At 37.6% G+C, this 17,705-nt stretch overlaps 1 protein-coding gene across 1 annotated transcript in view; it reads left to right on the top strand.

Moving 5' to 3' along the window:
- GPR63 (G protein-coupled receptor 63) overlaps positions 1-17,237 on the top strand; it is a 28,705-nt gene extending 11,468 nt beyond the window's left edge. Inside the window, exons 2-4 of the mRNA XM_041478183.1 lie at positions 3,999-4,084; positions 8,653-8,730; positions 11,800-17,237. Coding sequence (XP_041334117.1) covers positions 11,942-13,201 — 1,260 coding nt within the window. The 5' untranslated portion in view covers positions 3,999-4,084; positions 8,653-8,730; positions 11,800-11,941 and the 3' untranslated portion in view covers positions 13,202-17,237. The remainder of the gene's footprint in view (positions 1-3,998; positions 4,085-8,652; positions 8,731-11,799) is intronic.
- The last annotated feature ends 468 nt before the right edge of the window (positions 17,238-17,705 follow it).

The raw sequence follows: 17,705 nt of genomic DNA, 5'->3' as shown, positions 1-17,705 counted from the left end.
CTTAATTTAACTGTCTTTTAATCCCTAGCCTGAATAGATTTCTGACTAGGATTGTTTCTCCAAAATAGTTGCTGTTTTAGAAGTTTTATTCCAGTTGGCTGACATGACCCAAAAATAATTCTGAAGCTATCAAATCAGATGACACAGATAATTATCAATAATTTGATTGTTTATTTATTCTCTGTTTTGAGGAAAAATAAGTTACTATTGTAATATGTAGATTTTTAATAGACTAATTTAGACTAAAAGCAAAGTATAGGGTAAATCTGGGGAAAGAACCAAAGGATGATTTTTTTGTATTAAACAGTTTATGTTTGTCTTTTGTTGAACAGAGATGATAATAACTATTGGAAATATATGCACATGGGTGTATATTTATGAGAAGAAAGGTTATAATATAAATAGACATAGAAAGTAAATCTTGGCTTAGTTCTCAGCTGAATCTTGCCATTGTAGCCTTTGAGCACTCTCAGAGCAGAATGCGGTGAGCGGGAGTTGCCTTATTTAACTTGCTACCAGCATCTCTTCTGTGGGAGCCAAGTGCCAAGAAGTGAGGTCCATAACACCTGTATGGCAGCAGCAGGACTGCTTCCTGGGCAGGCACAGAATTTGGCTCTAGCATGACCTGAATCCCTGAGGGAAAAGCAGAAGCAGGGCTGATCACTTTGCTCTGGGAGATAAAGCAAATCTCAGGAATTTGTGAGCAGCACACTGTGTGAAGAGTGTACACATCTGGCCATTCTAATCACTTTTTCATTAGCATCCCTGCATCTTTTCATAACGAGATGAATTTTTGTTAAAATAAATTTTGTTTCAAGAAGCAGGTGTGTTTCTGTGGGAGATACATCTTAAATTCTACCAGTGTAGAGTGCTGCTGCTAGCAATGCCATTTTTATAGGCTGAGTTTTATAAGCCCTCACTTACAAAAGAAGACAGTGTGCTAACAGCAGTTGTCCAAACTACTGACAGAAAAATTCGTCTTCCCCTGTTTTTAGCAGAAGGCAATGCAATAGTATTTTGGGTATACTGGGGCACTACAGAGGAAGTAAGAATGATGTAATGCAAGGAGTCTTTAGATCTTTACCTTAAGGTATATGAAGGTGGAACACTTTCACAGAGTTCAGAGAATATAGTGGAGAAGTTTCTGTAGTTGAAAAGCCAAAATAGCCTTAGGACAACTCTCTTAAAGCTTTCTCACTTGAAGCAGACTTTTTTACTTGCTTATTGTCTTCTGATAGACTGACTCTTTTGTGAAGGAAGTAAGCTTTCAATATTTCACTTCGTTGTTGCCTGTGGTTTGACTTAGTATCCCAAGAAAATGTTAGGAAAATTTGATAAAATATGGCTACAGACTAGGCATGAAGAGACGTAGAGAATAGTTAGTAAAGTACATAACAAAATTATGACTCACTTGAAAAACAATTTCATAATTTTTCTGATCTTCTCTAGGCTCTTGCTAAGTCTAATCTGGATACTTGTGGGAAACACCTTTAAGTTTAATTATGTGTATGATCTTTGTGATTTTACCTCCACTATTTCAGTTCTTTGTAAATGACAGCTCCTGCTTTGGGGAATCAAAGATGCAAATTTTTCTGTGATCATCAGTAAGTACAGGTTTTGCACCGTTCTTGCTTGTGGCACAGGACAGAGTGTTAAATTAAAATATCTCTTAGTATGTAGAATCTAAATCTACATCTTAAGCCTTGATCCATGTTCCCCAGCATCTCACAGCTTCAGGCCAGGAATGTGAAGCTTTTAAATTTGCTTGCCAGGCTTGGTTTTAGTTCAGCTTATTCCTTCTGCTTTGGGACTGGGGAGCTGGGTTCAGGAATGAGTGGATGAAGAAGGAAAATTTCAGGACTACCCTTTTAGTAGCTCCGCCAGGTCCAAATGCTGATATCATCAAGGCTGTAATTCCACAAGTAGAACTCTTTGCAGGATCAGGAATCCTTGCACTCAGATTTCATGGTGGGTTACAAAGCTTTTCCCCTCTGTCCTTAGAAGAAAGTCTGACTAATAATTTATAACAGAGTGGAAAAAAGGGGAATTTCATTACGAAATTGTTTTAACCCTTAACTGTCAACAGAAAACTACCCAAAGCAATCTTGCCCAGCAAGGTCTCTAATGTACTCCAATTTAATAAAATTTTCCAGATTTACTTTGGAAAAGTACTTCTGATTTTTTTTCTTCTTGGAGATTAGAAGTGAAAGAATTTCCTAGTTCATCATGATGTTTCAGATGCTTGTCTAAAATGATTTTAAAGATACTTTTATTTTAGTGAGAGTTGGGAATATTTTCTGTGATCATGTGAGTAGAGATTGGAAATGGCTCTGGTGCAGAGGATGTACTTGTCTGGTGGGAAGATCTTACAGGATATTGAGGTATTTGATCTTGTCCAGGCTCCCAGTAGTTTTCGGCCTCTTTGCAGACCTATTCACTTCTTTCACACTTCAAAAAGCAGAAGAGGGAAGATTACCAGTATATATTACTTGCCTCACTAATGAGGGAACAAACCAAATGGAGAAAGTCTATAATAATCCAATGGCTACATTTTATCTCTTTTATACATAGGTATATCTGGGAATTGTTTTCCTTCCCTCTTTGTTCTGTGAAATAAATGCAAAGACCAAATTTTTGTGGTTATAGAAAACAACTTGTATTAATAGATTATCAGAAAAATCTTGCAGACTCTGGCTTCCCTTGTGACTAGATAATGTGTTCTGCAGAAGGCAGATGTTTCAGCAGACTCCAGTCTGGGAAATCAACCCTTATGTTTTGGGTGTTTGAAGTCCATGTTGAGTTGGCTGCAGATACGGAAACTCAGCACTGAGTGATTGGAGGGGTCAGTACATTATGGGAGGTCTTAGAGCAGCTTGTTGTTACTGCTTCCCTTGCTGAAGGCCATTGTAAACTCATTGGCTGGTTTGTCCTTCAGCCCCTGTTGTGCATCATTTATTTAGAAACCTGTTCCTGAAGGATCCTGATATCTTTTGTTCCAGCGTGGAGGTGACTTAGAGATGTTCCTAAAGCTTATTCTTGAAGAAATTAAAAGTTGTGTAGCCTTTTAAAAGGAAGCATGTAAAGGGTCTTATATATTTGTCCTATTTATTTATTTATTTATTTATAAATTAATTAGGTTACTTAAAAGTATTAGTGTGACACAAATTCAGTTTTCAAGGCTCACTGAAATTTTATGGCTTCCTTCCAAGAGTATAATGAAAAGCTACCTTGAAAATTGACATTCTTGGTTAAGAACTGATGATATCTGAGGATAACTGATTGTGTCATGAACTCATGATGGAATATGCAGTTTTTTAGCTATTTTAGGCCCAGTTTGCAGAAATAATTTAGCTATCTGAGGTATTTTAGCAGTGTGATGATGATTGAATGGTACAACCACGCGTAAAGGAAGTGCTGAGATCCTGCATTGAAACTTCAATACTTTATTCTTCTTCTGTAGACCTGTTTTCTTTTTTGTCCAATGCTGTTATCTTTGCTGTTTGGGGAAAATTTATTTATCTTCTTTATGATGCTCAGTAGTAGATTTAAATGTTATTGTTTTGAGTGTCTTTAGGGATATAAAGATCAGGATCCTAATGGTTAAGGGTAAGAATATATTTTGATAGATGCAGTAAGACTTAGAACAGCTGGCTGCTGTGTGCTTGTCTACAAGTGAAACAAACATAGCTGAATAAGGCCTGAAACAATGTGTTACTCCAGCCCTGACAGATACTAGTATGAAATGGTGAGATTCTTGCCATCCATAGGTGACATAGCTGAGGATTTCTTTGGATTGATGAAACTTTCTATACCTTCTGCCAGAAAGGGGGCATACAGTCTCCCTTCTGTCAGAGACATAGAATATCCTACTTCTCCCAATAAAAGTAAAATTTTATTACTGGGAAAATTTTGCTGTTCTGCTCTTGTCCTGCCTTGAATGTGAATATGTCACACTTTTTTTTTTTTTTTTTTTTTTTTTTTTTTTTTTTTTTTGGCAGGTTATTTGGGAAGAGAATAATTAGCTGAACAAAACAGCACAAGATGACTTATGATTCCTGTTCTTCATGGGAGCCTGTCTGGATTGGTATGCTTTGAGTTTTGTGTGTTGGGTTGTTTGTGTTTTGGGGTTTTTTTGTACAAGCAATCACTGACATAGAGTGATTGCTTGTATAATTCAAAGATTCACTTAAAATTAAGGAAGCTTTCAACTTCTTAGTTGCATGTTAATAACTAGTTGGAGACTATGAATGTTTTCAGTATGTTTCCAATAATGTTCAATATTTTCTGATGCTCAAGGTACTGCAGGACTCACTCAGCTTTTCATCATGATTATGGTTAATGTGACCATTGAACTGATGGGAAAGTTAGAAGTCAGGGGAAACATGACAAAACTAGAAATCAACCTAAAACTGCCCAAGTCCTTTAACATGATCTGCAAATTGAGAACATGATTTTTCCTAAGAGCTAAGAAAACACAATTATTTTTTACATTTTGAATATTTGTGGTTTACAGTAGTGATAATGATTACCATGACTGACATTTCTTGACAGTTAATGGGTCTCTGAATTAAGGTCATAAGGAAATATCATCAAGAGAGGAATTAGTTGTATTAAATGACCCAAAGCAGAGGTGACTGTTTCCCACAGTACTTTGCTATGAAAATTGCCACAGCAGTGTTTATAGAGTGGAGAAAAGAACAATTTCCTAAGTTAAAGTAATGCCTCTTGTGAATAGTTTTATGGGTCATCTACTCATGCAGTGTAGTTGATTAGTTTCAATTTAGGTTATATGTAAATAGGTATTAAAACTGAAAACTGCTGGTTTCTTTTAGGTGAGTAAGAACATTGTCCCTGCTGCTTTGTGCTCTGACTCATTCTTTTCACTGGTGTTAGCAGAAAGAATTCCATTGTAACACGTTCCTGCCTCTGCTTAATTGCAAGGGAAACAATGCTTAATTCGTGTTTAGAGGGGTGTGTCCTGGGCTTATTTGTACAATAATGTGGTGTCAGAGAGCATTCGAGTATTTTCTCTTGGCACATAAATTTTTTGAAAACAAAATAAGTCCATGTCCTTCATGCTTCTTTTTATTGTTTTTCCCCAAAGAATATTTTGCTTTTTAAATTTTTTTTATCTTGCAAAAAATCTTTTTTTTGCTGAAGTTTGCCTGTAAAATAAAACCATTGCTAGTAGCTCTAAAGCATGCAGAAGCTTCTGGGACCACTTAAAATATCGCAAAGAAATAGGATCACTCTACTAGGCAGTGCTGTCTTCAGGTTTCTGAATAAGCATGATTTTTGTGTGCTGAATGAAATCTTGGTGCTGGTCAGTATTGCCAATATATGCTTGATTTCAGCTGACAGATTTATGAAGTCACTGAATATTTTGGCAGCTGTTCATAGTGTGTTCTGATCTCTGTTAAACTGAACTGTTATTATGACACCGTTATGCTCCCTCTTTTGTCTTTTTTGGCGTTCCTGGCTTTGACTGATGTCAGTTTTGCATATAACATATAATCTTTTATTTCCAGTTGAGCGTGCTATCCAAATTTTGAACAGGAACCTTTTAGCTTCTAAAGCTGTTAAAAACAGACACCATAGTTCTAGCAATAATTATATTTGATGAATGGAATTTGTGTGTTATTTAGCTATAAGTATGTACTTCATTGAAATAATTGTGTCTATTATGTTCCATAAAAAGAAAGTTGTATATGAGTGAGAACCTTGCTTGAGAGAAAATGTGCATACACAGTAAATTTTGGCACTGAAATTGAAAAAAGTGATTGTATGAAGCTTTTTTGCATCTGAAAAGAATCTGTGAGTACATGTTCCAAAAGTGAGAATGCTGTGACAAAAAGGTACCTATCTGCCTTTTGCTTGAGTACCTGACCATCAGTAGATTTACCCATTTAAACTATCAAAGCATGGTTGTCTTTTACAAGCTGTGTGATTACCATTCAGCAAGCACTGGGGCTTTGAAATTACAGGATTTGCCTTTCTCAAAGAGTGAGTGAGGACTGAAATGCTGTTGCTGTGAAATTGTCTTACTGGTTTCTTTCATCTTATATTTCTATCTTTACATAATTTTGGAAAAGTTGGAAGGGTAGGAAGAAGGGTGGAGATACCTGTTTAATAATCATGTGCATACTCACAGAAGAAGGCCTTTAAGTAGGGAGAAAAAAAAAAGAGAAAAATTTATATATGGTGGCAACAGAAGGGAACCTCATGAGTTTATTGGCTGAATTAGTCAGTCACTTCCATGAACAATGATAGCCAAGAAAGAGCATTGCATGCAGGTTAGATAAGTGTAAATCCAAACCAATATCTGAGCATGCAGATTCTGTGTGCACTGCACACAGATATTTCATACTCAGAGTGATAAACAGAGCCCAGAGAAGGGTGCTGCTGAAAACCATCAGGAAGCAGGAGCACAGGAGCAACGTAGGATCCAAAGCCTGCAGTTCTCTTACTGGGTTAGGTGTCTTCTTTGCAACAGCTGATCATTGCTCACTCTCTCATCCTTCTTGAAAAGATAGGGCTGATGACTTATGCAACAGCCAAATGGCTGGTGCTCTTTCCACTTTAAGCACTGGGCTGGGTCCAGGCAGCAGCTTGGATTAGGTCATTCTCCTCCTCCTCCTCTTAATGCTTCACAGAGAAACATGCAAACATCAGCCAGAGGGGGCAAAGCACAAAAGGGGATGTAGCTATTTGCATAGAGAGCTGGGATGGTGGGAGAACATATGTGAGATTATTTTTATTTCGTTTTATGGGTTTATTAGGAATAAAATATAGAGACCTGTGGTTCCTTTGTCCTTTGCTTTATACTGTGTGCTTCTGACTTGAGAAATGAAGGGTAACACAATCTTTTCAGCTGAGTTAAGGATGCAGAACATTTTTACTCCTTCTCCCCTTGTCTGGTTTCTTCTGTTAAGAAGGAAAATTTAGGATATAGCAGTATTTTCTGAAACTTTGATTGTTTGCTATGAAACATTAGCAGTTGTTTCTCTGGTTTTTGTTTGTTTTGTTTTCCTCTTTAAAGCTTTTATGATACATAAATCATCAAATGATACATTATCATTTAAGCCTCTGCTGAACTTCATAGTTCAGAGTGTGAGGTTTTGTTGCATAAAGGATGTAAATTTAATCTGAGTGAGCAAATTCAGTTATGTGTATTTAAAGCTAGTCAAGTAACCACATGTGTGTGCTCAGATGTCTGTATTCAAATCAGAAGGCCATGTATCCTTTGCTGTCAGCAGAGAGAGATGGGTGATTCACCTCTTTCTACATGGACATCTGTATTATGATATGAAATATGTCCCAAATGCTGTCTGAATTCACAGAAGCTCTATGACATCCACAACATCCTGTAACAAGTGTTTTCATAATTACTTGTGAAATAATAATTTCCAAATGTGGGCTCCTCAGTTTGGGAGAGACATGGATATACTGAAGAGAGTAAAGGGTTACAAAGATGATGAAGAGGCTGGAGCATCCGTTCTGTGAGGAAAGACTGAGAGAGGAGGGACTATTCAGTCTAAAGTAGAGAAGGCTCAGGGGGATCTTATCAATGTATGTAAATACTTGAAGAGAGGGTACAAAGAGGACAGAGCCAGGATCTTTTCAGTGGTGCCAAGTGATAGAGGCAGTGGGCAGAAACTGAAACAGGAAATTCCCCTGAGCATGAGGAGACAATTTTTCTCTATTGTGGCCCTCTACTAGGTGGCCTTGCTTGAGCAGAGAGGTTGGAGAAGATGATCTCCAGAGTGTTTTGTGATTTGTTTGACTTTTCCTATTCTTATGTTATGAGAGACAGCAATCATTCACTTTCCCTGTGTCACTAAAAACTTGGTAGACCTCTACGATAGCTTTTTTCTGTTGCTTTTTAATAGAGATCAAGTGGTGCAGAACTGAACATAGTGCTGAAGAGATGCCATAGATGTGTATTGTAGCAGGTGGTGTACCTAAATATACAGTGTATATAGCTAGCTCCTGGTTTTCTTCTCAGTTCCTTTGCTAACAATTCTGAACACATGGCTGGTGTTTTCATAGAGCAGACTATGAAAATTTGAAGATCTGTTTTTCTTCTGGATGGTAATTATTGGTTTAGCATCTGTTACTGTGTAGATAACTGGTTTCAGTACAGGCATAGCTTTATTTCTAGCACTGAATTTTGTGGGGTAGACTGTTAGCTTGCCACTAGCTCTTGAGAGATCCCTCTGTACCTTTTCATAGTTGACCTTTTTTTTTATTAAATTGACCTAAAAAGCAGTTTATGTTCATCATCAGGAAATGTCATGGTTTTGCATTTCCCTCTTCTCCTCTATAGATTAAAGAGCTTGAACCCCAGTAAAGATTTTATTTGTAGGATCATTCTGGTGACCTCTTTTCTCTGCAAAACTAAACACTCCCTTTTCTGTTTCCGATTTGAAGCTAATTATTGTCTGTAGGAGGGTTTTACATTTATCTAAGGGCAGATTAGTTTATTTTAGAGCCTTGGTAGGAAGACCTATACAAAGCCAATCAGAAATACAGAAGTTGCCTTTGCTGAATTATTGCTTACAGAGCTCTAAAAGATACTACCCTGGGGATCTAATTTTCTTGCTCCAAGATTTTAAATCCAGAATTATTTGTTGAATTTGTGTTCTTTTGCAGTTCCTGCAGAATGCTACAGCTTCCTTTCCTTCATAGTGTTCTCAGCTTGTGGAGTCATAAACCTCAGTGGAACTTTGGGTGAGATTTTCTTTTTCATTGCTAAAATATTTCTTATTTATTCTGGAAAGTTCTGCTGACCTTTTTCCTGTTGGTTACATATTTTATTCTAAAAAATGTTAAAGAAGACTAGTATAGGAAAAGTTTATATAGATCAAATAAAGAAGAGCTTTGGCTAGTATACATGCTTCAGCCTGTAATTAACATTGAGGTTTTCTCTAAAGGAGTTAGTGTAAAAATAAAATATAAAGAGAGAGAATGGAGGGAAGGAAAAATCTATAATAAAGTTAATGGAATTGGTCACTTTTGCAAAATGTTAGTGTACATAGCTTTATATACTTTTGACAAGTTTTACGAGCTTTATATACTTTGACAAGTTGTTTTGTTTTTTTTAAATATAATAGGACAGAATAGAAAATGATAACTTTCATTCAAGTTAGGTCTTACTATGCAATAAGACCTCTAGAAGATGGAATTTGTATGACTCTCTATTGGGTTTGTGTGACAAGGTTTTGGTAGCAGGGGTGGCTTCTGTGAGAACCTGCCAGAAGCTTCCTCTATGATCTATAGAGCCAGTGGAAGGGACCCACATATGAGTGTTCAAGAAAAACTGCAGCCTGTGGAAAGGATTGTGTTGGAGAAGTTCATGGAGGACTGTCTCCCATGGGAGGAATCCACACTCAAGGAGGGGAAGAGTTTGAGTCTTTCCCCTAATGAGAAAGGGGCAGCAGAGACAACATGTGGCAACCCCTGTTCCCTCCCGTTGCTGATGGGGAGAAGATAATTAGGCAGAAGGTTAAACTCAGGAAGAAGGGAGGGGTAGGGTGAAGGTGTTTTTAAGATTCAGCTCTATTTTCTCATTACCCTACTGTGATTTAATTGGTAGTAATTTAATCTAATTTCCCCAAGTTGAGGTTTTGCATGTCATAGTAACAGGTGAGTGATCTCTCCCTGTTCTTACTTGAACATACAAGCCTCTTGTAATATTTTTTCTCCCCTGGCCAGTTGAGGTGAGTGAAAGAGTGGTCCTTGTGGGCATGTGGTGTCCAGCCAGGATCAGCCTACCACAAGGGTAAATTAAATTAGGATGTTTATAATAATGTCTTTTGTGATCCCCTTGGCAATTAAAGGACACAGAGAGGTTAATAATTTATCAGAAATAAAAATGCTGATGATAGTCTGGTCCTGGAAATCATCTAGTGATAGAGCTTGCCGATAGGGAGTGAAAGGAGCAGGTCATAGTACTGATTTTATATGATGAATTCTTGACAGCAGCCTGAGCAGGCTTGCCTTCAGAATGCTAGAAGTCTAATCTGGGGGCATAGTTCAGATTCTGTTGTTCTTACAGTTAATTTCTGTGTTGGTGAAGTATTACCCTGCAAAAGGTAAACTTTTTATCCTACACAAAACATGTCCTTGTGTAAATTGATAAAAAGCATTCCTTCCTCCCTTTATTTTTTACTGACATTGGTACTAAACAGAGCCTGCATAAATACTATTAGCAGGGTTTGTGCTACCGTAAGCTGCTTGTGTTAGTAGCGGAAGCGTGTCATCGTGTGCAGAGATGGAGGAGAGAGATTGCCCTCTGAACATGCCTTTATCCCTTTTCTAATGACAAACATGAAAACAGCCAGAAGGGACTATTGCAGTCATCCAGAATGCATGAGGTGAAACCCACTTTACGTTTCTGGCTGTAGTGATCGTTTTTTGAAAAGGGCATTGAATTCTTCTGGTTTTCAGCTTGATCAGATGCCAGTGTGCTCTGAGAGTGTTTAATTTAGTAGTCCAAGACAGAGTGAAGAAGCTATCACTGAAAAGGTCAGGGAGCTCTCAACTCCTTTGCATTTTATTTGTTAAGAATATGTACATGCAAATATATGTAACAATACAATACTAGTAGTAATAGTGCAACAAGACAGTGCTTGGAACTAAAAGGAAACGTTGCATTGTGTCAGTACCTGTAGGGGGCCTGCACGAGGGCTGGAGAGGGACTTTCTACAAGGTCATGGCAATGGTGTTCAGCTGAGGGATGATAGATTCACACTAGATATTAGGAAGGAATTCTTTACTGTGAGACTGGTGAGGCACTGGTACAGGTTGCCTGTGGATGTTGTGGATGTCCTGTCCCTGGAAGTGTTCAAGGCCGGGTTGGATGGGGCTCTTAGCAACATGGTCTGGTAGAAAGTGTTGCTGCTAGAGCTGGGGGTCAGAACTAGAAGTTCTTTACAGGCCCTTCCAGCCCAAACCATTCTATGACTAAAATGGCAAGGGAGGGAGTTCAGCAGGATGTGTAAGGATTAGATTTACAAGAAAAATGAGAGTGCATGTGGTTAAATTATATGGGATACCAAGATGAATTAACAAAAACGTGCCCAGACCAGTGGAAGCAGGAAAGCTTACTGCCAGGGGAAGAGTTGTAGTGACCAAAGAAGTGATGGTTTCCGGCACCTGAATGTGAGTCAGCCCCTAAATGAAACAAATTGAAAAATTCTTTTATCCTGTGTACAAGTTATTTCATAATAACAGGTTAGGATATTTTGCATGTTTTTCCTGAGGTGTCTGATGTGCATAGCTGACATGGAACTAAGAATTCTCTATTATGTGCAATAATTTGGATGAATAGGCTTTCAGTGCTTACAAAGCAGGCAAATAGGCAATACACTGATGCCACTTAAGCTATTTAGAAATGTTATTAAAGTTTCTACCTGTAGGCAGTTTCAAAACAAAATGAAGAAGTTAGTTCAAAAATTACGAGATTCAAATAAAAATACTTTTTTGATTTATTCATTCTTAATCAGTAAAGTTTGTTTTCAAACACTAAAGTTCTCCAGCTTTGGTTGTGGTAGGAAAAAACGGGGTGAGTTGAGAGTATTGTACAGTACAGCAGGACTACAGGAGTAGGACTTATGAGAGAAAGGCCAACCATTACAAAACTCCCATGTCTGGTGCTTAAGTAAATTGTGTCTATCTGAAGTGTAAACGTAATATTAAGGATATTATTCTCATTAAGGAAAGCTGATCAATCACTAGGTTATTGCTGGTTTCAGAGAGTTTTACATTGTGTATTTACATTTCTTTCTTCTTTTTCAGATGGAAATACTGACATGAACTTAAGAACTTTGATGCTTTCAAACCTTGAATTTTGATTGTTAAATGACCAATTCAAAATACTGCCTGAACAAGATGAAATGCCTTGAAGACCTTTGGTTCTGCTTTCATTTTTCTTGAAGCAATGGTTTTCTCAGCAATGTTGACGCTGGCCCACTCTGGGACCTCAAATGCTACTTTCATTGTTTATGAAAATGCCTATACGAATTTTACCACTCCCCAGTTCTTGCTTCATAGTGGCACAACACAGCCATTGAGATATAGTTCAGGTGCTGTGCTCACCACTGAGAGAAGTACTTTCCTAGTAAACACCACAGCTATCCTGCCGTCACAAGAAGTTTTCAAGAGCTTGAGTTTGCCACTCCAGATCATTCTTTCTGCTGCTATGATATTTATCTTATTGGTTTCTTTCCTTGGAAACTTTGTTGTCTGCCTGATGGTCTACCAGAAGGCAGCTATGCGATCTGCAATTAATATCCTCTTAGCAAGCCTGGCTTTTGCAGACCTGCTGCTGGCAGTGCTGAACATGCCATTTGCTCTGATAACAATCATTACCACTCAGTGGATTTTTGGGGATATATTTTGCAGAGTTTCTGCCATGTTCTTCTGGCTTTTTGTTGTAGAGGGGGTAGCCATTCTTCTTATTATTAGTATTGACCGATTTCTTATCATAGTTCAGAGGCAAGATAAACTGAACCCCTACCGTGCAAAGATTCTTATTGTGATTTCCTGGGCAGCATCCTTTGTTGTTGCTTTTCCATTATCAGTAGGGAATCCTAATCTGCAGATACCCTCGAGAGCACCTCAGTGTGTTTTTGGCTACTCTACAAGCCCAGGTTACCGAGCCTACGTGATAGTTATCTTGCTAATTGCTTTTTTTATTCCGTTCCTGGTAATGCTGTATTCTTTTATGGGCATACTCAACACTGTCCGCCACAACGCAGTTCGTATCCATAGCCACCCTGATAGCATATGTCTCAGCCAGGCCAGCAAACTTGGTCTCATGAGCTTACAGAGACCTTTTCAGATGAATATTGATATGAGCTTTAAAACTCGTGCCTTCACAACCATCCTGATTTTGTTCCTTGTCTTCATAGTCTGTTGGGCACCCTTCACCACTTACAGCCTTATTGCCACATTCAACAGCCACTTCTACTACAAGCACAACTTCTTTGAGATAAGCACTTGGCTCCTTTGGCTCTGCTACCTCAAGTCTGCACTGAACCCACTGATTTACTACTGGAGGATTAAGAAGTTTCATGATGCATGCTTAGACTTGATGCCCAGATTCTTCAAGTTCTTGCCACAGCTCCCTGGCCATACGAGGCGGCGCATCCGGCCCAGTGCCATCTACGTGTGTGGGGAGCATCGATCAGTCGTTTGAAACTGCAGTTGTTTGACTATGATTGTTATTTGCTGGGGTAATTTGTTTTTAGGCTTTAGGTTGAATTTTGTTTTGTTTCATATGGATTTTTCAGTGTGGCCATATCTTATAACTTGATTAAATTTTCAGTAATTTTGTGCAATTGTGGGAAGACAGAGGGAGGGAATGTGATTGCCTATAGTTGGGTTTACTACCAGAATACAATGTAAGCAGAATAACAAATGTTACCTCTAGGATTCCATGGAAATCCATTCTTTTAATGAAAACTATATTTGGAACATCTTGTCAGGTTTATGCTTACTAGGCCTGCAATTTTGTCTAATTGTAGGAACTTTTTTTATGCTGCTAAGATACGGTGTATTTAGTTGGTGTAATTTTTTTGAGAACTGTTGCTGCTGTCTGCCGGTATATTAGAGCCAAAAAGTCTCATTAGATTATTTCTATCTAATTTAACGATATTTCAGAAGTTTTCATGGTAACATTAAAAACCTGTTTTTTTAATATTTCCATTAATATTTTTGTGCACTTTACAAAATTTACTATATAGTTTGTTTGTTTGAATATTTTGTTCTGTACTGAAGGTGTATTATTATTGCTTATTATTATTTGTTATGTTGGTGAATTTCAATGAAAGACCCATGTAAGCTCTAGGAGGGTAATTTATGTAGGTATAGCTACGTGTACAGTCATAGATTTTCTGGTTTTCTAGCAATTGATCAAAATTAACTGCTCAGTTATCAGGAGAGTTAGAAGGAGAAAGCAGAGGAATGAAAGAGAAAGCAAGAAAAATACCATGACCTGAGATTTAGGCTAACATATGGTTTAGAAGAATAGTGTCCATGTTAAAGTTGTTACACGGTAAAGGGTGACTGTAGTTGTTACTTGAGGCTATTACAAGTTATCCAAACATCATGATATGCCTGAAAACCTATCTGAAATAGTGATTTTTGGGCCTGCAGTTTATATTGTGTTGGTGTAATGTTGTTTCTGCTTGGAGCTCATAGAAGGCTAGGTGTGCTCTACACTGCTGAAATCATGCTGTCAGGCATTTGTTGGGATAGGATTAGAAATAGTAGGGTAAACCAGCACACAAATAGCAAATGAACCATAGCTGAGATTAGGATTTAGTCTGCATAGTAATTGCAGGGAGATAAAGAATTCTTGATGTGTTTTGCAATTTAAGTATTGGATCAAAACCATAAACAGTCACAGAATCATAAAATGGCTTGGTTTGGAAGGAACCATAAATATCATCCTGCTCCAATCCCCCTGCCATGGGCAGGGACACCTTCCACTAGACCAGGCTACTCGGACACCCATTCAATTTGGCCTTGGACATTTCCAGAGATGGAACATCCACACTTCTTTGGGAAACCTGTTGCAGTGCTTCACCGCCCTCACATGGAAAAATTTCTTCCTCTATCTTCTCTAAATCTACTCTCTTTCAGCCATTACCCCTTATAACAGTCAGCCAGCAGACTTTGCTGGGGATGTAAGTTAAATTCCCCTTTTCCCTCTGATACTACTTCACGTTGATTTTTTCATTACCTCTTTGTCTCTGTAGTGGCTGCTGCCTCAAGGGTTTACTTACTGTTCTCATCTATTAGGCATCAGCTTCTCTCCCTAAAATGCCAAACTACCTTTCTGATTAATGTCAGGCTCTGTTGGTATCCTCCTGGAAAGCAGAAAAACAAGGATTTTCCTTCATACAGCAAACCAAACTCAGATACTTTTTTTTTTTTTTCAATCAGCTAAATAAATATGCATTGTGAGACAAGTAGAATTAAGACTTAGGTTTGGGCTTTGGAGCCAGATCCCCAGTTGCTCTGGGGTTGGGAAGAATAGCTGCAGAATCAGCTCTTCGGGGCTGTGACCACGAGCAGAGGGATTGATGTACAACAATGAACAACCAGAGCTAGGGTTTGAGCTTCTCTTGCTTCCATCTTTCAGTGCCCCAAAGCATAGGGACCTCTCCGTTGTTCTTGTACCAGAGGAGCAAAAATAATGGCAATTTTATCTGCTTCTGTGTATCCCACAGTACACGTGTGTATGAAGGAAATGCCCTATGTGGGTGTCCAGGGACTGTTTGCTTTCTGATGGCAACAAAGTGTTCAAACTCCAGATTTTTTTTAAAGGTGTTCAATAAAGAACTAATTTAAGCTAAGTTAGCTCTATTCTTCTCATTGACAGCTATTGGCAAAACTGTTCTTGTTACTTAAATTTCAGGAGTATACAAGGAACAATTTTGAATTCAGTAACTTCATTTAAAAAAAACCAAAAAACTGCTATCTGAGACTGTGGATTACGTGTAAAGGCACCTGGCAGTGGTGATGTTATTGATGGCCATGCTTTCCCTTTCTTTTCAGTTTTACTGATGATGGTATAGATTTCTCTGATCTAAAGGAGTTCCATTATAAAGCAGAGTGTTTTAGTGTGTCTTTGCAGTAAAGCTTTTATTTTTCAATTACATTTACGTTGATAGCACAAGTTCATGACCTGGTTAGTATAAATTTTCTGTTTCAAAACTGTCATACCTGTTTATCTCTGAAAGCAGCAAAATTGTGCTTAATGTGACAGAGTGAGAATATACATTGTCTAAATGGCAGGAATAGGTATTTTTGCTGTCTTCCAGCTCTGTAATGCAAGAGATTTAAATGTTGTAAAACACAGTAATTCAAGAAGGAAAGAAGATGAGCAATACAGGACAATTAAAGAAATTACATTCCTGAAGGAGGAAGGGAAAGCATTTTGTGGGATTTTCATGGTCTCTGATATGTACTGGATGTGAAGTATAAATTGCAAACATCAGACAGTTAATTATCTTGATAATTAAGCACTTGTTTACACTGACTGTAACAAGGTTTCTGGTCAAAGCTGCATCTACTGATCCTTGGAGAAAAAAAACCCAACTTGTGTGTCCCAAATCAGAGGTGATTTCCATAGTGATACAGTATTCACACTTGCCAGGTTTTTTGAGATGATCAAAGCATATAGAGAACAAAAGGGTGTTCAAAAAAAGAAACAAGGTGTGGTGTAGAAGTATCCCCAGGGTAATTATGTGTTTACAGAATCATTTGAGCTATTGTGTCTATGTACTGTCTTGAGAGCAGTGCCTTGATAATTACAGCTGAAGTCCTAGGACCAAGTTGAAGACCTCTGAACTGCTCAGTCTTGCTGTCTGTGATCCTGCCAAGAATCCTGCATAACCTCGCTGAGATTTGTAATGTTAAAACACATACATGTTGGCAGAAGTGGGTCTCCTGAGGCAATTTGATGGTCTTGACCAAGACCAAGGAATTTAAAAACTCAGACTGATCCTTTTTGACTTTAAAGGGAAATTTTCATTTTCTTCCTCTCCAGAGATGATAGTCATTACTAATCTGTATTCCCTCATGTTCTATTTTCAGACATCTTTAGTATGGAGGATTTAAATGAATGTATTTTTAAGTATGTTGCAGTTTAATTAATTCAGTCAAAGCATGCTGTTTACACAGGTCTCAATTGTACAAATCTATTGCTGAAATGATTCTTTTGTACTCAAAATTGTGTATTTTTGACATTCCTTGTTACTTATGTAAAAATATTTCTGTATATAGAGAAGAAAACTGTTTTGCCTCTTATTGCTTTCTGTCACTATTTTTTTCACTTGTATGCTTAATGCTTTTATATTTTATTTTGGGCATATGCATAAATAACTGTGAGATTTCAGTGATCTTTCTGAATCTGTTTGAGATTTTTAATTCTTAAATCATTCAACAAAGCCTTCCTTGAAAGAGATTTTAATTTATTTTAGTGTGAAAACTAAAAATTCAGAGCACAAGTTTGTTGTGGTTGGAATGGTGAGAAATATCCTAAGTCTGGTTTTCGAGGAGCCACTACTTTGCCACTACTTTGAACTGGTTTAATATTTTTTTTTTTTTGGCCTGTCATTTTCTGATGTGGAGAAACCTTGAATTATTGTTTTAAAAAAAGTTGTTAAGTAGAATTGCATTGTCTTTTCTGTATATAATACACCCATGAAAATACCTGAGAAACAACCAAAAAACAAAAAAAGGAGAAAATAAACATTCTCAAAAATGTAGCAAAAGTCTTTAGAATTGACTCTCTTGCTAGTACATGAACTTGGTCCTTGTATTTAATGCCCACCTGCATAGTTTCAAACACTTCTTTTATCTGTCTATGAAATAACCAGGATTGCCTGATATAGGGGATTTTGTTTAAGCCAAAATGTTTCTTGTATAAAGCATTTGCAGAATGTTCTTTTCTGAGACACTGGTAAAGACATGTCAAGATATCTAGAGCAATTGGAATAGTATCCAGCAAGCAGAGAGAGAGCCTAATAAGAAAGTAACTTTCCTAAAATACTACCTGAACTGGGTGTCCCACCTTTTAGCTTGCACTAAGTAATTAAGATCATCTTGCTGTGCAATAAATAAAGCAGGCAGTAGTACTGCAGGGCATGATTCATATCAACACAAGACAGTGACCTTTATGACTCAAGTGC

This window comes from Pyrgilauda ruficollis, unplaced genomic scaffold, assembly GCF_017590135.1.
Source record: "Pyrgilauda ruficollis isolate IOZ18807 unplaced genomic scaffold, ASM1759013v1 scaffold43, whole genome shotgun sequence".
NCBI lineage: Eukaryota > Metazoa > Chordata > Aves > Passeriformes > Passeridae > Pyrgilauda > Pyrgilauda ruficollis.
This window is presented reverse-complemented; position numbering and strand designations above follow the sequence as displayed.